The sequence below is a fragment of the Cryptomeria japonica genome, chromosome 5 (genome assembly GCF_030272615.1).
Source record: "Cryptomeria japonica chromosome 5, Sugi_1.0, whole genome shotgun sequence".
Lineage (NCBI taxonomy): Eukaryota > Viridiplantae > Streptophyta > Pinopsida > Cupressales > Cupressaceae > Cryptomeria > Cryptomeria japonica.
In genome coordinates this window covers 799,605,305-799,627,018 of record NC_081409.1, presented here as the reverse complement: position 1 = coordinate 799,627,018, position 21,714 = coordinate 799,605,305, and the positions used below count along the sequence as shown (strand labels likewise).

The 21,714-nt window shown below is 32.7% G+C and overlaps 1 protein-coding gene across 1 annotated transcript; it reads right to left on the bottom strand.

Annotated features, from left to right (window-relative positions):
* Nucleotides 1-3,939: 3,939 nt before the first annotated feature.
* Nucleotides 3,940-5,444, bottom strand: LOC131075529 (uncharacterized). Its single transcript, XM_058012373.2, has one exon. The coding sequence runs from the start codon at nt 5,222-5,224 to the stop codon at nt 4,265-4,267; it is 960 nt and encodes a 319-aa protein (XP_057868356.2). The 5' UTR covers nt 5,225-5,444; the 3' UTR covers nt 3,940-4,264.
* Between the last annotated feature and the right edge of the window lie 16,270 nt (nt 5,445-21,714).

Below are 21,714 nucleotides of genomic sequence, written 5' to 3'. Positions count from 1 at the left end.
AGAGGCCCCTAAATGCCCTAAAAAGTGGTCGTTAATAGAGTAGTGGTTTACGAGGCAACAGAGAATTTCGCGAGCTTTCCGACGCTTCAAACGATTGGTCAATAGGATACATGGTTCTCAAGTTATGTCCTCTGGAAGTTTGTACTCCTGAAATAGGAAATATAAATACATCGAACACATAAATGAGCTTTAAAAAGGGAGTGATACATCATAGGGCATATAGAAGGGAGATAAGGTTGGCTACATCTTATTGGGTGGTTTTGGCCCATGGTTTTGTAATACCCTTTGCCGATTTGTTGTATTGTATCTCCTATATATGAGGTGTGTGAGATAGAGGTTGTGTGTAAGAGTCTTATAGCTATTGAGTTACATATTAACCTCTGATTAGTGGTACTCATGCGAAGAGCTTTCTCTACAAGTATATTGTAATATGTTCTGATTGCAGAATAATATATTGGGTAGCTTTTGGAGTGTGGAGTTTTTTCTCCCGAAAGGGTTTTCCCCAAGTAAATCATTGTGTTATGGTTTGAATGTTACTATATCAATTTTTATTTTTTGTAACTATTGTGACGATTGGTAAAAGTTTTTGCATTACCCTCCTCTCAAGGTTAGTGTAGGAAGTTGTTCCGCTACTTAACTTCCTTACATGGTGAACAAATAAGTGGTCATTACCAAAAAAATGTCTAAAATGAACAACATGCGTACATGTTTTTGATAAATTCAAAAACCATGTGTTAATGCTTAAAATATTTGAAGAAAAATAGGTAAGTGTTATTTGAATAAAAAAGATGTATGTGTTTTGGTGACATAAAGATAGGAAAGGAGCATGCCCCCAGATGCCATTGCTTTTGGACTTCCTTTTTTTTTTCATTAAGATATATACACAAACTATAACATTTAAGTATAAGATAACTTAAAGTATAAGTTATATTTTATCTTTCTTATACTTTAATTTATATTTTATGTATATATTGGCTTGATGTTTGAGAATGGTTTTAGATCTCTAGGGGTCATAATGCACATTCTAGATGTTAGGAGATCTTATAATTTTTTAGACTTAGTCAAATTTCAGTAATCAGTAGGCTCCTATCATCATTCTCTTGTTATCTCTTTATCTCATTCTCTTTGTCTTCCCCAAGCTCTAGACCTATTTGTTTTCATATCTCTCTCCTTCTCCTCTCTCTCTACATCTCTCTATCTTACTCTCTCCTCTCTCCCCAAGCTCTAGATCATAATTTGTTAGACAATCAAATTTCAAAAATCAATAAGCTCTTATTATCATTCTTTCTATCTCTATTTCACTCTTTTTGTCTCCCTCAATCTCTAGACTTATATATCTTTATATAACTCTCCCTATCCCCCTTTGTCCTCCATCTCTATTTCATTCTATACTCTCTCCCTAAGCTCTAAACCTATCTCTCTTACCCTTCTACTATGCATCTCCCCTCTCTTATCTACCTACCTCACACACAATCTCTCCTCTCTATCTCAACTCTTCCCCCCCCCCCCCCCCCCCCCAACTCTATCTCTTCTTCCCTCTCTCTGCTTATCTCTATTGAAAACTATCACATTGTTGAGAGGGGGGTGAATAAACATATATTAAAACTTGATTAGATTTAACTTCTTACTTTATCATTCATTTTATCCACAATTTGTATTAAGACAAATAACTAAACCATTGAATCAAACACACATGAACACCAAGATTTTTATGTGAAAAATTCAAACAAAGAAAAACCATGGTGATGTGTGTGTGTGTGTGTGTGTGTGTGTGTGTGTGTGTGTGTGTGTGTGTGTGTGTGTGTGTGTGCATATGCATATGCCGATACATATACATATATGCATATGTCTATGTGTATATTTATGTGTATGTATATATAGATATATAGATACACATACACAGATATATATATGTGTGTGTGTACACACACACACACACACATATATGTTATGTATAAATATATGTATACATATGTATGTATGTATGAGTTATATGAAAAAGATGTGTTAGGAAAAATATCTTAGAATTATAAATAACTCAATAAAAAAACAAAAAAAAAACATTACAAAACATTGTTTATAAATTATGAAAAGATTTATTTCTAACTCATATTATATGTTATAACATATTATTCTTTAAAAATATTATAAAATACATGAAAAACAATTTATTAACCATTATTCAAATATATATAGATGTTACTCATTGATTTCAAATAAATGTATAGTTTTCCATCACATATGAAAAACCTCAAAACTCATCCTTGTACTTTGAACCACATCACCCACCAAATACCTATGGCCAAACATTTGCACGAATACATCCATAGAATTCTTCAAAGTATTATTATTAATATATATTGTAAGGTGTCCTTATAACTTTTTCCTAGTTATTATGTTTTATAGTTTTACTTCTGTTTGAATATTTTATTTTGAACTTTGAATGCTTTGACACATGTTTTTTTATTATTTTTCAATGTAAAAATATTTTTAAAAAATTAATAATAAATTATTACTATTTTTTTAATTAAATATATAAAAAAATATTTTAATATTATAAATTTTTTATAAATAAAAAATATATAATTCCATTCACATATAAATTTCTACATTGCATTCACTTCAAAGACAAAATTCCATGGTATCTTATTCTTGAAACTAAAATTTCCATCTTATTCTGAAACTAAATTTCAATCTTGAACGTTAAGGTTGTTTTTATAACAGTTTAGGCAACACTTAAAGTTATTGAAAAATCCCTTACAAATCACACAACTATTCCTTAACTTTAAATACAGGCTGCTTAAACTGCCAAAATTGATTACTGATTTCCGGGCAAATAATTATGAAACAAGATCTACTTGAACAGATAATCATTGAAGAAAATCTATGAAAGAAAAACGACAAATTCAATTTGTCCAGATTGCATAATATCCAAAAAAATATCTAATAAAAAATTGACTCTAACAGTAACTAAAACCCACACCCCAAATCATATCCACTGCAACTCAGTGGAATTTATAACAGTTCATCTTGCTCAACAATCAATAATAGAAAATGAACAATGTTTTGATATCTGATTGGTAACTCCATTTTTTTTTCTTAAATTGGTTAAGCTTCCTGTTCTAGAACACTTGTTAATTTGTCATCTTCAACACTTATTTAAGTAGCAAGATCTCACGTTGATTTCTCTGCCAGATAACAAGCAAACTAACGTACTGAGATATCAGATGTACATGTGTTAACGGCCTTATTAGCTGTTTTTCATAATGGATAAGCAGGTGGCGATATAAACCAAGTTGCAGTGCAACTGCCATTGTTGATTGCCACCATGATTAAGATCTCAATACATGTATAAATAACACAGCAATACATGTCACAAACTGATAAAGATACCCACAATACATGTGTGGTTTTTTCAGAAGATGAAACAGCCTTCCATTATCAATGTCACAGTAAGAATTCAGTACAGGTATTTACCAGAAAGTTGGGAGAAAAGATTTCAATCAGTACAATATGCTTGAGAAATTCTTGTACTGTACAATTTACATGACATGTTGTATTGAATCATTTATCAGTAGTTTGTGATGGATCACGATTGAGAGTTACTAAAAGCTATCAAATTTCTGCAATCCATGTTATTATCTTTGCTGTTTCTGGATTTGATTGTGTGCGACTTTTTAACATTAATATTTCAGATCACACTTTGTGATCGATTGTCAAGATAAAAGAGAGTTAAAAAAAGATGCACGAAATAAAAGATAGTAACTAAAAGATTGAATTCAATACAGGTCTTAACAAAAAAAATTGGGAGAAAAGATTTCTATCAGTTCAATGTCTGAGAAAAGATGTCAATCAGTACCATCAAATCATTTATCAGCACACCAAGAACTAAAAAGTTAAGAATATCAGAATTAGGTCCATGGTCTGGAAGAAATGGTATTGACAGAAAGCTATTTTTGAATTAAATTGTGTACAAGATTTTTGTATCAACATTTCAAATTACACTTTCTGATCTATCATCAGATTAAAGAGAACCAAAAAATCATAATATTAATTTGTGAACCTTCCTACACTAAAAGACCGGTCTACAAACCAAACTAACACATAAACATGTAAAAATTAAATGTGTATAGTTTGGCTGTTCCAAGACCATGCAACTCTGATAAATATAATTATGAGTTCTGGTCTTTATAAAAACATGAAAAATCACAAATGCCTGCACAACTATGATGAAAACTGAATGTCTTCACAGTATTTTAATGAATCAGAAGAAAGGTGCTCTTTCTGGGATGCCTTTTCTTCTGTTCCTTCTATGCAGTCTGTTTTGGTGATGACAACAATGTTGAAGTTTGTATTGGTAATCACCTTGTGAAGAAGTGAACTCTGGCCTCTGTTCCTCCCCACCACGATGACTTGAATCCAGAGTAGACTTGTCCAAATTCACATTCAGAGCATTTAAAGAAGAATCTGACTTCAATACTGAATCTGGAGAAACAGGAGAAACAAATTCTGCATTGTGAATTCTGCTGCCAACTTGAATACCATTACATTTTTCCTCCATTGAAAGACCATTTTCAATCTTCCTCCTCTTGAATGGGCTGGGGCTCCCATCACAGCAGCCATGGGAACTAATGACTTCATTATGGTTCACAACTTCTCTTCCCCTGCTGACAGAAGTCTCTTTCAAAGCCAAGGAAATTGTAGAAATATCAAATCCATCATGGCCACCATTGTTATCCTCTTTACCCTGCCTTAGCAAGCTTTCCCTCACAGCATTGAGCTTGCATTTAATGGAACACATGAGCATCCCTGCATCATTCAGAGCCCTCTTACAATTAACACAACGTTTCTTACTTCTGCCCTGATGAAGTTTGGCCTTAGGCCTAAGCAAGAACACAATTTTATCAGCATTGATACTGTAACATTGAATCCCAGATATGTCAATGAACTTCTGAATATCAGAAACCTTAATTGCATCATGGTGTGAGGCCTTTCTAATCTGCAGAGTCTTGTGGCCATGATGGTGTGAATCCAGACCAGCAGAACAAATGGGGCCCTCATTGCATTCAACACAAAAGTGATTCCTGGCAGGTCTTGCAGACTTGTGAAGCAAACAAGTGCTGAAATAATCACATAACAGAAGCTTATCTAACCACTCTGGCCCTTCTCTGATATATCTCTCCATACCCATCTTATCAACTTCCAGTTTACCCCCAAAATTCATCAAATTATCCCCAAACAATCATTACCAACAAGCCCTAAATCATAAAATCCTGCACCAGCTATTCATGACTTGGATTTTCCAATCGATTTCACTGTCACCCAAAGCTCAGGATGACCCTAATTTCAGAAATGTGGCCGCCGCCATGAAATTCTCTGACGCGTTGCCTTTCTAACTTTGCCACATCAGTCTATTCATATTCCCCATTGCAGCACTTATATAGCATTAGCACTATTTATTATTATACTCATAAATTATATTAAAAAAAAAAATCCCCAAACAAACCTTCTAGTTCTTGCCCTCTTTCATGCATGACTTTCTTGAAGTCTAAAATACCTTAGATTTTATTTATTCAAACCTTCTTAATTTAGATGTATATATAGATTTTTTTTATTTATTTTTTATCATATAGAAACTATTTCATATATTTTCTTTAAGTTTAATAATTTATTTTTATTTTATTTTTTATATTTTTAGTTTTTTAATTTAATTTGTCAATTAATTCACATATACTAACAGTTTTCTCTAATTCATTTTTCTGCTATTTTAAAATACATAAATTTTAATTCTAAAAAAACACAATTATCAACCTCCCTAACTTTAATTCATACTAATATAGATTCTTGTTATAATATAAAAGCTATTCCATTCATTTCTTTTTAGATTAAATCTATTTTTATTTTTCATATTTTTAACTCTTTTACTTAATTTGTCAATTGATTCACCTATACTAATAGTTATTCATGACCCATTTTTCTGTCATTTTTAGACATGATTTTTAAATCTACAAAAATAATTATCAACTTTCCTAAATTTAATTGAGACTAATATAAATTCGTCTTATAATATAAAAGCTATTTCATACATTTTCTTTATATTTAATAATCTATTTTTTTATTTTTCATATTTTTAACTTATTTATCTGATTTGTAAATTGATTGACCTATTCTAATAGTTATCTGTAGCTCATTTTTCTCTATTATGAAACACATATTATTTTAATTCTCCAGAAATAATTATCAACCTCCTTAAATTTAATTGAGACCAATACAGATTCCTCCTATAATGTACATGCTATTCCATGCATTTTCTTTAGATTTAATAATCTATTATTATTTTTCATATTTCTAACTTCTTTATTTAATTTATCAATTAATGGACATATACTAACAGTTTTTCAGAGTCTATTTTTCTACTAATTTTAGACACATAATTTTTAATTCTATAAAAATAATTATAACCTTCTTAAATTTAATTGAAACTATTATAGATTTATCTTGTAATATAAAAATTATTTCATGCCTTTTCTTTAGATTTAATAATTTTAAAATAAAAACTATTCCATGCATTTTCTTTAGATTTAATAATTTTAATATAAAATTTATTCCATGCATTTTCTTTAGATTTAATAATTTTAATATAAAAACTATTTCATGCATTTTCTTTAGATTTAATGATTTTTAAAAATTTTTATATAAATTTTTTTTTTTTATCTAATTTATGGATTAGCCCATTTTCCTACTATTTTTAAACCTTTTTTTTAAATTCTGAAAAAATAAATAATCAACCTTCCAAAATGAGACTACTAGAGACATGACTGATCTGAGTTCAGGATTTTAGATAAATCAAGTTGGATTTAGCCTTGTACATGGCATCTAACTAAATTTAGGCCATCCTAACATAGAATTAATAATTAAATTTATACAATGGGTATCGAACTTACATTTATTAATTTTCCTCCTTTAATTTGGGCTGACGTTGTTTTTACATAGAAGATTGAAAATGAATCCATGTTGAAGTGGTTTAGTACGTCATGCTGAAGAAATGGGTAAATTTGTTTGGTTTATGAAGTGAGAAATAATGAATGTGAAGAGAAGTTAAAAAGTGTTGAGTTACATTAAAGCTGGAGTTACACTCGTCTGTAGTTGAGTCTTATACGTATTCCACATCGCCACCCATATAATAAGACTTTCACAACACTTGGCTTGTAGTGAAAGCAGCAATGGATTGCTTGCTCATTTTCCATTTGGAAGATGGATGGTTGTCTAAGTTCAATGTTGACATCATGACAGTGTTTATGTAATAAATTGTTTATATATATATATATATATATATATATATATATATAGGCGTTTATTTTAATATTTTTCATCTTAAAATTTTAATAGACGTCTTGAAAAGGAATTTATATATTATAAAATTAAGCCTATTTAAATATCGATTATAAATATCTGGTTCATTCTAACATTAATATGAGACCAAAATAAACTCTTTATGAACAAATGCATTAGAAAGTTCTTATGGAAGATCAAGAGTTGCTACTTAGAAATATACTTTTATTTAGAAAAAGGAGTTATAAAAAGGAAACTCTATTTTAGTTATGGTTGTAATGGAGTTTTAATCAATTAAAGATTAAAAAGATAATGTTTATATTTCAAATTGTGTTTTTTTAAGGTGGGTCTCATTAAGTATGTATAAAAAATTTGGAATAATCTTTTTTAACTTCGTATATTTAACAAAAAATATGTAAGAACCATCCTTATACCTCCTACAACACTTGTCCTCCTCCATTTATGATTTTTCTTGAGGTATAAATAGTTAGATCTCATCCTTTCCAAACCTTTCAAATTGAGCTCTACTCATGAATCTATATAGAAACCATACTGTCTTGTAAATATAAGCTACTCAATGCATTTTCTTTAGATTCAGTAATCGTTTTTCTTATTTTCTTGTTTATGTTAATATACTAACATTTCCCCCTAGCCTATATTTTTTTAGACCCACAAACTATATTCAAACAAAAAATATAGGAGAACTCATAGTGTATATACCTTTGATTTTAAGCTATTCAAACATTCCAAATTAAGTTGTAGTCATATATGTATATAGAAACCATACTTCCTTGTAATATAAAGCTACTCCTTGGTTTTTCTTTAGGTAAATAATGACCCACTCTTTTTCATATTTTTAACTTCTATATCAAATTTGTCAATTGATTGACATTTACTTATTATATTAAGAGTTTTCTCTAATCTATTTTTCTAGATTTAGACCTGCCAATCATATTCAAACAAAAAATATAAAAAAAATCATAAATATGTATATAGAACATACATTTAGTAATTAATATATTTTTTTATATTTTAACTTATTTACTCAATTTGTCAATTGATTGACATTTAAGTTTTCCCTAACCTATTTCTTACCATTTTTAGACTCACATACTATATTCAAACCCCCCCAAAAGCCTATTTTACTTGTGATTCTCCATTTGAAAGATGGATGGATGCCCTTCTGAACTCTTCCCCTAAGCTCAATGTCAACATCATGAACGTTTATGTAATAATTATTATATTTTATTTATTATGGACAATTTTTTTTTTCTAAATTAAATTTCAATGTTTTTGTCCTTGAATCCTATAAAAATAAAATTCAAAATAAAACATAAATAGGAGTTATAAAAGGGAAACTTCAGTTTAATTATGATTATAATATAATTTTGATTAATTAGACATTAAAAATGTAATGGTCTTATTTGAAATTGTTTTTTTCGAAGGTGGGCATCATTCAAGTTTGTATATGAAACTTTGAATAATCTTTTTTTTCTCCTTTTCTTTTTATATCATTGGTTTTTCTTTATGTTTCTAAGGCTTTTATAAGAAAAAATATTTTATAATGATTATTATTGATATTGGATTATTTTAGGGTTGTTTAATTTTATATAAAAATAAAATAAAGGGGTTTCAATTGAGATAAGGAGTTTTGAATTATCATTCTTGAAGTTGCATTATTCATTGATTTAGTATATTTTCATATGATTATGTTTTTAAAGTATTTATATGGAAATAAAGAGCAAGTTACAATGATAATTATTGTAATAGGAGTATTTTAGAGGTTGTGAAATCTTGCTTCAATGATTTTCTCATTATCCTTATGCACTCTCTCATCTTAATGATGGATCACAAAGTGTGATTCAAAATGCTAATGCAAAAAATCTCACACAATCAAATACAAAAATTACAAATCATCTACATAATGGATTTTGGAATCCGATGTCATTAATTGAGTTTTGTTTCTATTTTACTTGATCTTGTAGAAGTGATATTGATAGATTTTTACCCATGTGTGGTAGTATTTGATGATTTATTGACTATTGAGCTTCCCACATAAAGTTTAATCTACACAAATGGTTTTTTACTCTAGTCACACTTATTTAATAACAAAGTGTATAAGATCAGGAAGACGTTAACAAGCAACCATAAACCTTAGTACGCACACAATAGCTCTAAATATCAAAATAATAGGAGGAACATATAAATGAAATGCATAAAATCAAATAGCAAAGAAATGACACCTTTCAAGCAAGCACCAATGTTAACTCAATTTCTCTTCTTGATCTTTGTGATGTATGGTAGTGTTGCTCTCAAAATTATATTAGCACTATTTCAGTAGGTGATTGCACGAAAGCTTGAAAATAATGTGGTTCTTGAATGATGATGGGTGATTGATAAGATTGCAAGTTTGATCATGATAATGCTTGATAATGATTGATTTGCTAGGGTTTGGTTTGATAAACAATGATTGATTTTATATATTTTTGTTATTGAGCAATGGTGGAGATTTTATGAAAATATTGAAGATCAATGGATGAGGCACAATGAGAATACATGATTGAGATAATTACAAGGTTAACCAATTGCATGATGGAGATAGACAAATTTCCTTGATCGGTTAAACTTGATTAATCAATTGAACTCGAAGTGAGTGCTAATTGAGAGGTGGAAGTGAAGGAATAATTAGCATTAAACAATTAAAAATTATTTAATTAAGTGCATGAAGAAATAATATAAACAAAAGAAAGATTTTATTTATTTTTAGAAGAGATATGTTTAGAAAATTGAATAATTAAATAAATTAAAAAAATTATTTAATGATAAAAGACTACAAGAAAAAAAAATAATTGAATAATTAAAAATTATTTAATTTTTTTGCTCGGTATTAAAAATATTTAATTAATGTGCATGTGGGAAAGGAATTAGAAAAAAATAAAATAAAATAAAAATACATTATTTAATTCATGTGCATGTGCGAAATAAATAAAATAATAATTTTATTTATTAGAAAATAAATACATTTAAAAATGAATAATTAAATAATTTATTTAATTATAGAAGAGAATGTTAATTAATTAAGTTATTAAAATAAGTATTTAATTATAGGAGATTACAAAAAGTAATTAATTAAATAATTAAAATTATTTTATTAATAAGGAGTGAGAAAAAAGAATAAAATAAATAAATAATAAATATTATTTAATTATTGTGTAAGAATAAATTAATTACATAATAAAAAAATATTTAATTCATATTGGAATAAATTAGGATGATTAAATAATTAAAAAATATTTAATTATAAATGTGATGGAGGCAAATTTAAAATTTGAATTTGAATTAGAAGAATGATATTAGCTTAATCTCAAAGGAATAATTAGTGAAAATGTCGCTAGTAAGCATTGGCAATTTTTTAGTGTCTACACAAAGATTATTTTAAAGGTCACATATAAGGTTTAGGCTTCATGTAAAGGATATTCATATGCATGTTTGATTCTATTGAAAAGGAAAACAATATTAAGCTACTAACAGACAAGGAAAGTATTGATTCATTTGATTCATGTAAAGGTTATTAGAAGTAGTGTATATAGACTCCTAAAATAGACGAGTTGTGATCATAACTAGAAACAATTTTGTGCAAGTGCTATAGTGCACTTGTTTTTAAGGAGTGGAAATGGTTGATAGAGTTGGAAGGAAAGGTGGAAAAACAAGAAATCAACATATGATAAAACAATCTATATGGTGTGTGTAAATATGAGGAGTAGCTGTGATAGAGGACATTAGTAATGATGAGAGAACAAATTGTGAAGCATGCAAAGGTGGTGCTACAAGTTTATAGGATGAAATAAACATAAAGGATAATTTTGTCACATACATGGTGAAGGTGGGGGACAAACCAAGATTTGATCTCTCAATTTACTCAAGAAACTTAAATCCAAAGGAGTTATTGGACTCGGTCACTAAGTTGGAGAAATAGTGTGTGTTGGAATCAATAGAGATCTCTTAGTGCATCACCAAAGTATTTCAACATTAAGTTGAAATGGTATGAAAATTCACACATCAACATGGTGGGATTTCATTTAAAAATAATGTATAGGGATAAAAATACAAGATCTTAGAATGGTATCATGTATGGTCACCAAAATAAATGGTAATTTTATGCCTACCAAATATACTTTGGAACAGTTCAATATAAGCTCTAGAAGTTATACCAATTGGAGAAATTTGTAAAATAATACACCAAATATTTTATTGACTTAGTATTTGCATTGACCATGCGGAGTATGACGCATAGAAATTAGATCCGAGTACATGTAACCTATGTAGGCACCTCAGTCTAGGATGATATTTTTTTGTTACATATTTTTTTATAGAAGAGATCTACTATATTATCCTTCGAGTAGAGAAAAAATTGCCCTATGGGAAATAGAGCCAATGTACACAAATAGGGAAAGGTGGAAAGGAAAATAGGGTGGTAAAATGAAAATCTATGCATAAAAGGAAACTAGTAAATTCAAAAATCATGCATGGAACTTGAAGGATGGGAAAACCTCTAACAAAGTTAGAGGAATAGGAACTAGAGGTTGATGAGCCTAAATAATGGCTATATGTTGATAGATTTTTGATATAATACTCCTACCTAGGTCTTGTGATTAGATGACATTTGGATTATAATACTCTCCTAAGTTGATACCTTTTAAGTGTTTTTGAAACTGGTTTGACTTATACCTAAGGATGTCATGTAATGATTTTAAATGATTTATCTATGCAAATATCTAAAATCAATTTTAAATATGGTTTACATTATATCATGTTAGCATTAGTGTATACACATGTTTGTTGTGCACATTAATATCATGATCCAGGGTCGACAAAGGTGAAGTAAAGACTAAATGGTGGTTTAAAGGAGCACCAAGTATATAACCACAATGCAGATCCAATCAAAGAAATGGAGTAATGATCGAAGCCACTTGACCGGTTCTTCAGCAAGCCGATTTATGAAACATTTATAACTGTTCTTAGTGGAGCTTAGATCCAGGAAGCGAGTCATGCTATATTTTCTCAGTTGCAGGACAAATGTTGTTCTGTTTTCCTGCATTGACTTCTTCTTCCTCTCTTGTTAATAAATATTGTTCACCTATTCCGTAGGAATGTGGTCGATCAGTTAGAAGTTTGTTATAAGTTTTTTTATAAATAAAGGGATCTCTCTCCTCTCGAGGATAGTAGAGAATGACCATAATATTTGTAATACGTAGTCTTCTGGTATTTTATGTATTTTTCACAATCAAGATGAAATAAAGAGATCAATATGATTTTGAACGCTTAAACAATTGTAATCTAAAGTTCTGGAGATACTCACTCAAAGGGGCCCACTTCATGAGTAATCCTTTGTATGTTCCAGTTAGTTTTCATACTTCTGTAATAGTTGTTTCTGTAATTTTCTGTTCCTGCAGCCATAGCAGCAGAGTAGTTCGTGTTGCTTGCCAGAACTTTATCATTTAATAGTAGTTGTTTAAAGTAATTTCCAGTTGTAAGATTAAGTATTAGTTCATTGAGATTCCACGTGTTTACTTTAGAAGAATTTCCTTTCCTGCAGTAATATAGAATGGTTGTGATATGAACTTGGTGCACATACAGTGCTGGCCCATTTTAAGTTTACGTCCCTGGTTGATAAATAAATGAGCCTTTGCCACAAGAAAGTTAGCTATTCAAGGATATTCAATCTCTGAATTGCGTTTATTACCTAGTTGCCATTCCAGTTGTGAGGACCAACATAGGTTACAACAAAGGCTAAAGTGGACTTTCTTTAGTTATGTACATGTAGGTTACTAGGATTTTGAGTGTCCAAATTTTATCCAAGAGGAAATCTATATGGAGCAATTCATACATGTTGTGCAAGGAGAAGAAGAAACTAACACATGAGAAATAAGTGTTTCCTTAGAGTCTAGGGAAACATTCTAATGAACAACGTTCTACTAAGACCTACTAAAAAATAAAATGAATCATGGCTAAGTTCAAGTTAGGAGACAAGTACCACAAGTTGATATTTAATGGTGGTAACACAAATAATCAGTTTCCAAGGAGATGTTTCAAAAATATCGGTATAGCAACATCACACAACCCAAGCCATGCATATTCTCTTGGTTGAAAAAGTTACAACTTATGATGATAGAGTAGTGTTGAGTTTTTTTCACATTGGAAGATACACAATTGAATTTGTAGTGTGATATGATCGTATTGGATGCATGCCATGTTTATTTAGGCAGGCCTTGGAAATATGATAGATGTGCAATCAATGATGAGAGAAATAATAGTTTTTATGATCATGAATAATGAAAATAAATTTTAATTATTATTGATGAAGGCAGAAGAATAATGTGCAAAGGAACAAGTGATATTGGTATGCACCAAAGATATTCTTGAGGAGGCAAGAGACACATATGACTAATGTCCACTAGTATTCAAGCTCATGTGGAAGGAAAAAAATGAAAATAAATCTCTTATCTCTAAGAAGATAAAGACTAGTGTGATGCTAAGATAGTTCATTGTTGTAATAGGTCTATTTTTTAGGTTATTCTTTTCTAAAGTTTTGCAAAAGATGAGCTCAAGAATGAGTGTGGAGATGAACAAGTAGATTTAATGGTTGTCAAAATATGGTCTTATTCTTGAAAGTATGAATCATTTCCTATTACATACAATACTTGATAAATAAAGGGGAAGAATAGACAATTTGAGTATAGATTAGCATGTAATTAAAAAGATCAAATTAGATAAGCATATAAATTTATTTATCTCTCCACCCATTCATTGAGTTTTGAATCCAAATCACCACCAACATAGGGGTCATATATCTCTTTCTAAGGTTCCAATATCACATAAAAACCAACAACGCACATAAAACACATTCTCCTTTTGCAACACCACATAGTACCACACTTCATAGGCTCTCCACAACACAAATCAACCCTTAACCCATAAGAATGAAGGATTCCATACTTGGATCCAAAGAAGGGACTAAGGACTCAGCCCCAATGAGGATAAGGATAAGGATATTAACACCTTATTGAATCACAATAAAACTTCATAATAACCTCCATTATCACATTTACAAACTTTCAAAATTTCTCCACCCAAAATCTCTTATTCCTCCACAAGAATATACATGGATACTCATCCAAATTTCACCACATGGGGTATCTTTACCCCAAATTAGAAACCCCCATGTAAGAGCCTCTCCCTCTTGTAAAGCAGAAAATCGTGATCGAACCCTAAGTGTTCCCCCCACCACTCCAAAGGGGAAAGGGGATCACTTAGGATTGTCGGTTTTCACTTAGGGGAGACTTTACATTCAAAAGAGGGGTTGAAACCCACAAGATCCAATCCCACGCAATGCAAGATTGGATTCTAAATGAGTTTCAAGGGTTAAGACAGCAAGGCTACCCTCTTTTGTAAAGAATGTAGATAGAAGAATTAAGCTAGGAATGCATAGAAAGTGAGAAAGATTCGCTTATAAACAGAGATAGGAATATAGGATGAAGTTGCGGACCTGGAATTAGCAGTAAAATGTTGAGATGGCGTTGTCCTACAAATTTGAGAAAAAGTTGATGGGATGATGGCGCCCGGAGTGCACACGGTCCTCCGAAAAATCCGCGAAATGAAGGGGGATCTGTTCGTCTCTACACAAGGATTCCAGATCTTCAATTACAGCCGCGTACCTGCAACCTACACACAAAAAAGCAAAGATGATTGGGGGGTTAGGGATTAGGGGTTTTCCCTTAGGTCAAACCCCGGTTTTGGAATTAACCAAGAAATGAGAAATGCTGTAAATGTAAATGATTGTAAAACAAGTACTAGTACCTTGTTGTAAGAATGTTTGTATTCTTACATGCGAAGGTGTAGATGTTGTTGTATGTTGTATGTAGTATGTAGTATGTGATCTCCTCTTCAATGGTTGAATCCTTGTCTTGAATGCAACACTTAGCCTTGAATGGAGACTTAGAATGATCAATTGCTTGAAGGAATGCTTGAATGCTTGAATGCTTGAATGTTTGAGTATCGCTTCCGCGTCTTGTACACATATGTCCTTCCTCCTTTTATCTACCCAAATGGGAGAGGAAAAGTAGTTTATATACTTGTCAATTAGGGTTAAAAGACTGATTTTCCCGACCTTAGGCCGACAAGGAAAGATTATTTTCCAAATTGAAAACATAAAGACCCGAAGCCCCAAAAGAGACCGGGCCCAAAATAGGGCCAGGGACTAGGGTGCTGGGCGCTCTGGTCCCACCTCCCGGGACAGCAGGGTGCAAGGAGGATCAGGCTAGGGTGCTGAAAAATGCAGTTTTTGATGTCATGGACAAGTTTCGAGGTCTCCATTCAGGTTCCGTGTTGCATCGCCGTCGTGAAGACCCAAATGCGGTCGAAATTGCAAGTGTCGCAATTTTAGGACGCTACATTTAGCCCCCACTTTAGCGGGAGTATAAGCGTACGCTCATACTTCCGGTAAAGTACAAGGAAACAACATTGAAAGACTTTCACCACGTCAAGGAGGCAAGATACACCAAGCCCCCAGTGGACTAAGGATCTTACGACTTCAATTGACAAAGTAAAAGGGAAGATCATGAGGGAGAACCATGACTGTCAGTAGTAAGGTTCCCTCACTATGAGTCATGTAAGAGAAATACCAAAAATTTTCAAGGCAAGGCTAAGTTCGCCAAGAAATTTTCAATTATCCTGAAGGGATAGACGGGGTGTATGCCCCCCTACGTTAAAGCGATCGCACACGCCTCAACGGGGGTGATTTCTTTAAGGTAGTGATACACGTAAGAAATGAGAAGGGAAAGGAGCACGTTATCACAAAGATTTAGCCCCCAAGTGTGAGATAAACCCAAGGATAATAGACACAAAACACAAAGCACGAGGTGACTTCGCTTTCCTCGGGGTCAGTATGCTGTATGATAATTCATGTATATCATATGTATGTATGCATAATTGTTCTTCATTCCCCAATCAAGGAAGGTCACCTAGAAGAAGGGAACACATGTGTCTTTTGAGTCAACATGAGAGAGACCAAAAGAGATCTCAATGCTTTGCATCGTCCTCAAGTAGACAACACTAAGGACAACAAATAGAAGAATGAGAATAACATATAGAAGAAGTAACAAAAGAGAGGAGGAGAGAATCTGCTATGCTAATGAAACTAGTCTAGCACGTCATCTACCCCCCGATCTTGCTGATCAATGTTTCGGGAAGGTAGGGAACACGCTAGAGGAGGAACATCCAACACAGCAGATGGAGCTATCACAAGATCCAAACAAGGGCTATGTTCATGTTCTAAGCCACGTTGTTCTTGTCTAGGAGCTAGGATAAGTGCTTTAGAAAATTCGTTAGATAAATGGTTATCAATATCAACAAGTTCATATTCACTATCAGAAGCAAGAGAAGTAACATTTTCATCATGAATAACATTTTCATCTATATCATCATTAAGATTTATAAAAATAGGATCTTTAACTCGCATAGGATCAAAACCATCATGCATCTTATGTTTAGGAGATTTTGGCTCAATTTCCGGCTGAGGAGAAAATGGAATAATGCTTGTTGAAGGTGTTTTTGGAGATTGCAAAGTTTGAGAAGCAGCTACTTGAGCTCTAAGACGATGCTTTCGTTGGCGTTCACGTGCAGAACGATTTCGTCTAGTCTTAGTAGGAAGTTGAGAAGATTGAGCGGGAGGAATGTTCTCATCCTTATCACTTGGGTGTTTAGGTTGTGGTTTCTTAGGCTGGATAATAGGAGAAGAAGAAGGTCTCTTCTCTCTATAAAAAGAAGGAGGAGGAACTGCTCCATATAAAGGAGGAATATTTGGTTTAGGAAGGAGACCAAGTTCATCATGATGAGGAGGTATAGGTCTACTTTTAGAAAGTTTATTAGACATAGACATAGTCACATCCATAGGGATGGGTTGGGAATCTTCTTAAGGAAAGACATTAGTTTTATCTTTCAAAGGAAGAACTTCCTTCTCAAGAACGATAGGAATATCAAGTTTGGGTGTTCTAGGTTCACTTAAAGATAGGATCATATCTGTTTTCCACTTTTGATAAGATTTGAAAAGATGATCACTTCGCGGTGGAAGAGATTGGAATTGTTTAGGCCAAAAATAATCAATAGGAATGCTAGAAGTTCTTTCAACTGGTTTAAAGAGACTATGATTGATAGTAACAACTTCACCATTATGGGGAAATTTCAAACATTTGTGAATAGGAGAAGCAATAGCTTTCATGGAAGATAGCCAAGGATAGCCTAGCTTCACATGAAATTGTTCAGACGATGGAATAATAGCAAAGTTCACATCAAGGGATTTGTTATGGACCTCAATAGGTAATGTAATAGAACCAATTGTAGGAGAAGAAAATGCATCAAATAATTTCACAACCACATCTGTTTTGTCATAGATCACTTGATTCAATTGCAAAGTAAAAAGAAATTCTTCAGTAATAACATTAACCATGCACGAAGGATCAATAAGCACTCCACGGCAAGGTGTATTCTTGACTTTTGCAACTATGTATAAAGGACCATCAGGTGCCCTGATAGTTTCACTAGAATCAAATGTGATGGAAGGTTCTTTAGGGTTTTCTTGCTGCTCTACAAAGTTAATCACATTCGGAGTCAAAGACACAAGACCATCAGATGAGAAAGAGGAATCATTAGTCTCAATCACATTAGAGGTATGAGAAGGTAATGTATCAGTAAAAGTCTGAAGATTTTGGTTAGGAGGAGCTACAGATGTGTTGCCTTTATCATTCACTCCAGAAACATAGATAGTATTATTATCAATCAAATCTTGAAGTTTACCCTTCAAAGCAAAACATTTTTCAGTATCATGCCCAAGTTGACGATGAAATTGACAAAAAGATTTGTTATCAAAATAAGGTGAATTAATCTTTGCAGGATCTATTTGCCTTATAGGAGGAAGAGTAAGCACATTTTGTTCCAATAACTTATTCATAATACTATGCAATGATTCATTCAAAGGAGTAAACTTTCTTTCTTTCTTGAAAAACTTAGAAATAGGAGGCACACTTGATGCTGCATTCACATTGTTGTTGATGATGTTTTCATTGAATTTCACGGACTCTCTGTTCGGTTTAAACTTCCCAAATGGTTGTTGAATACTATCACCCTTATCACTCGGAGCCATAGGATGTGATTGTTCCATTTGACTCACAGTCAGTTGATAATTGTGAAGAGTCGCACACAACTGTTGGAAAGAAGTAAACTCAGAAAACAGAAGTTTATCTCGAATATCTTTTTGTAGATTAGAAATAAAGATTCTTTTAATATCATTGTCAGGCACTGGAAAAGAAATTTGAGCATACAAATGCTTATATCTACCAATGAAATCAGTCACTTTTTCTTTAACACCTTGTTTACAATGCATTAAATCAATCAAAGTAACTTTAGGACTTATATTGTTTTGAAATTGTTGAATAAAAGCATTTGCAAGTTGTTCGAAAGAAGTAATAGAATAAGAAGGCAACGAGCAATACCATTGTAGGGCTTTGTCTCTTAATGTTCTAGTAAACAGTTTTGCAAGCAACCTTTGGTCATAAGCAAAATCAGTACATATTGTTTGAAAAGTCTTAACATGTGTTAGAGGATCACCTTTACCATTATAAAGCTCCAAATGCGGGATTTCAACATGTTTAGGAGGAATAGCTCGAACAATGTCAAGAGAAAGTGGGCTCACAACATCAAATGTGGGCACACTAAACTTAGACTGATTCATAGAGGCAATTTGTTGCTGTAAAGAAGAGACAGTTTGTGCAAGATTGTTAATGGTCGCTTCAGTCGAAGAATTTATATTAGATGTGTTAGATTGAGATGGAGGTATTATGTTATTGAAAGAAGGTATTGATTGAGAGTAAGGTGGCAGGACACTATGATAGTTAGTCATAGGGGATGATTGGAAAGGAGGAACACTACAAGGAGGAATGGAATGGTTAAACGAATTGCCCCCTTGTGTTATGTTCATTTGTGGAGATGTAATAGGAACACTCATTGAAGGAATGAATGAAGAAGTCAGATTAAATGAAGGCAGAGGGTTAATTGAAGAGGAAGGATTGCCCCCATGACTGGTGATCATAGGGGGAATGTCTTGTATAGAAGTAGTCATCATGTTTGATGTAAAAGTAGGTATGCTAGCAATAGAAGTTGTCAAAGGAATAGAATGATTGACTTGAGTGGGAGGTTGTGTATAACCTAAAGTTTCGGCACAACTCTTCATAGGCATCACATTCGAATCCACAATGTGTGCAATACCACGCAAAATATGAATTCCACTCTTATCACTTTGAAGCATATGTTTTAGACCCTCAATTAAAGGAAGAGCTTGACTATCGGGGTATTCTTGAGACATCCATTGCTGAAAATCGTCAAATTGGTTATCCAATTTCAAAAGTTGTTCAACAGAAACCTCATGGAGAGCTTCTTCATCATTAGGAGGATTAGAGGAATTACCCATGTCTTCGTTAAAAAGGCTATTCAAATTAGGTTCCATCTCCTCGGTAATTAAACCTCGGAAAGACTTAATTCTAAGGCTTCGTCTAACAGGAATAGTGTAAGTAGGGCTTATTGTTGTAAAACTCATGCACTAGAGAGGGAGAGAAAATTTTGAATTTTGGAGGTAGCAAATTTCAATAAAATCAGCCAATCTTTTGGATTTAAGCTGTTAAATGCAATCATAACAATCTCCTGAAATCTCGAAAAAAATGTCAGGGACCGTGGCGCTCGTCGTGCACACGGTCCTCGCAACTTTTTTCGAAATTTGCAGGGATGAAAGGTATGATGATTTTAAAGCTAATCTGAAAAAATTGAGTGATTTTACGATCTGTAGATAGGGCAAATTAAAGTTGCAATCTCAAAATTGAACCTTACCAAGATTGTCGAAAAATGCAAAATTTGAATTTTGAAAAAGAGAGGGAAACTGAAATTTTGAATTTTATGATTTTAGAGGGAATACCAAAAGCAATGCAAGTTTTGAAATTTAAAAGTTGACTCAATTTCACGCAAAATTCAATTTTGAATGCGGAAATCAAAGTTGTTGTAATTGAACACTTAATTTCAAAAGTCACAAATTGCAAGAATTTGAATAAAGCACTAAAATTTCGAATGAATGCAAACACACTTTTCAGATTTAGGACAGTAAGAACACAATTTTGACACAAAATTTCAATTTCAACAATTTTTGAATGATTAGAAGCCTTAATCCAAGCAATCACTAGACCAACCTTGACTATAATTTTGAAAGTGTTGTAATTGATAAAATCAACCAAAATTCTGGATTTTAGCAGAAAAATACAGTAAGATCTAGCTCCCAAAATTTCAGAAAAAATATTGGGGACGATGGCGCTCGGGGTGCACACGGCCCTCGCAACTTTTTTCCAAATTTTCAGGGATGAAAGATTTTATGATTTTGTTGTGGAATCCAAAGTTACAGCCGATTTGGAGATGTTTTGATCAGTGAAATTATCAGTCAAAGGTTGAATCAAGAGGGTTTTAAAAATTAGGGTTTTGACACTTAACCACTTAATTTTCAAAATTAAAGCACAGATATGAATTGATAATTTGTAGTAGAAGGGTAGATCTGTGTGTAGGGGAAAAAGCGAGACTAGGTTAACATGCCCTAATCCTACCTTTTGACACACATTACAGAATACGAAAGAGCCTAGAGATATCGCACAATTGGCTACTTCTTTTGGTGAAAGAGAGAGCCACGGGATATCTATTAGGATTTCTATTCCCTTGTTGAAATTGAAAGCTAAAATGATACAAGTTCAAACCCTAATCCCAAAATGCAAGTATGAACTAATAACAAGATTGTAGAATTGAGATTAAACAATGAACAGCTATAAATACAAGGATGAAATAAGAATGCAGATGCTTACCCGGAGTCAAAATCAGACTGAGAATGTTCGGGACGAGGGCACGGGCGCCACTGTTCTGAAAACTGCACCGGAAACTGCTGTTCTGCACTCTGAAACACTATCGGGAAGCTGTCTGAAAGCTGTCTGTCTGAAGGACCAGGGCGCCCAGCGCCTCTGTCCCAGGGACCAGGGCACCCAGCGCCTCTGTCCCAGGGACCAGGGCGCCCAGCACCCCTGTCCTGGTAGGACCAGGGCGCCCAACGCCCCTGTCCCAGTCTTCTGCTCTGCAACTTGACACAGAGTGCTGTCTCGACCTTCTCTCTCCGGATCTGTATCCCGCGGCGTCGTCCGAATCCCGAAACCTGCAATGATATCTGAAAAAGGGTGTATGGGCGGCTATATAGGGTTTTGCCTTAGTCAAACCACCGCTTCGGTGATTTCCACCTCCACGAATAGCCAA

Excerpts from the sequence above, each read along its gene's own strand:
- LOC131075529 (XM_058012373.2), bottom strand. The coding sequence starts at position 5,224 with ATGAATTTTGGGGGTAAACTGGAAGTTGATAAGATGGGTATGGAGAGA.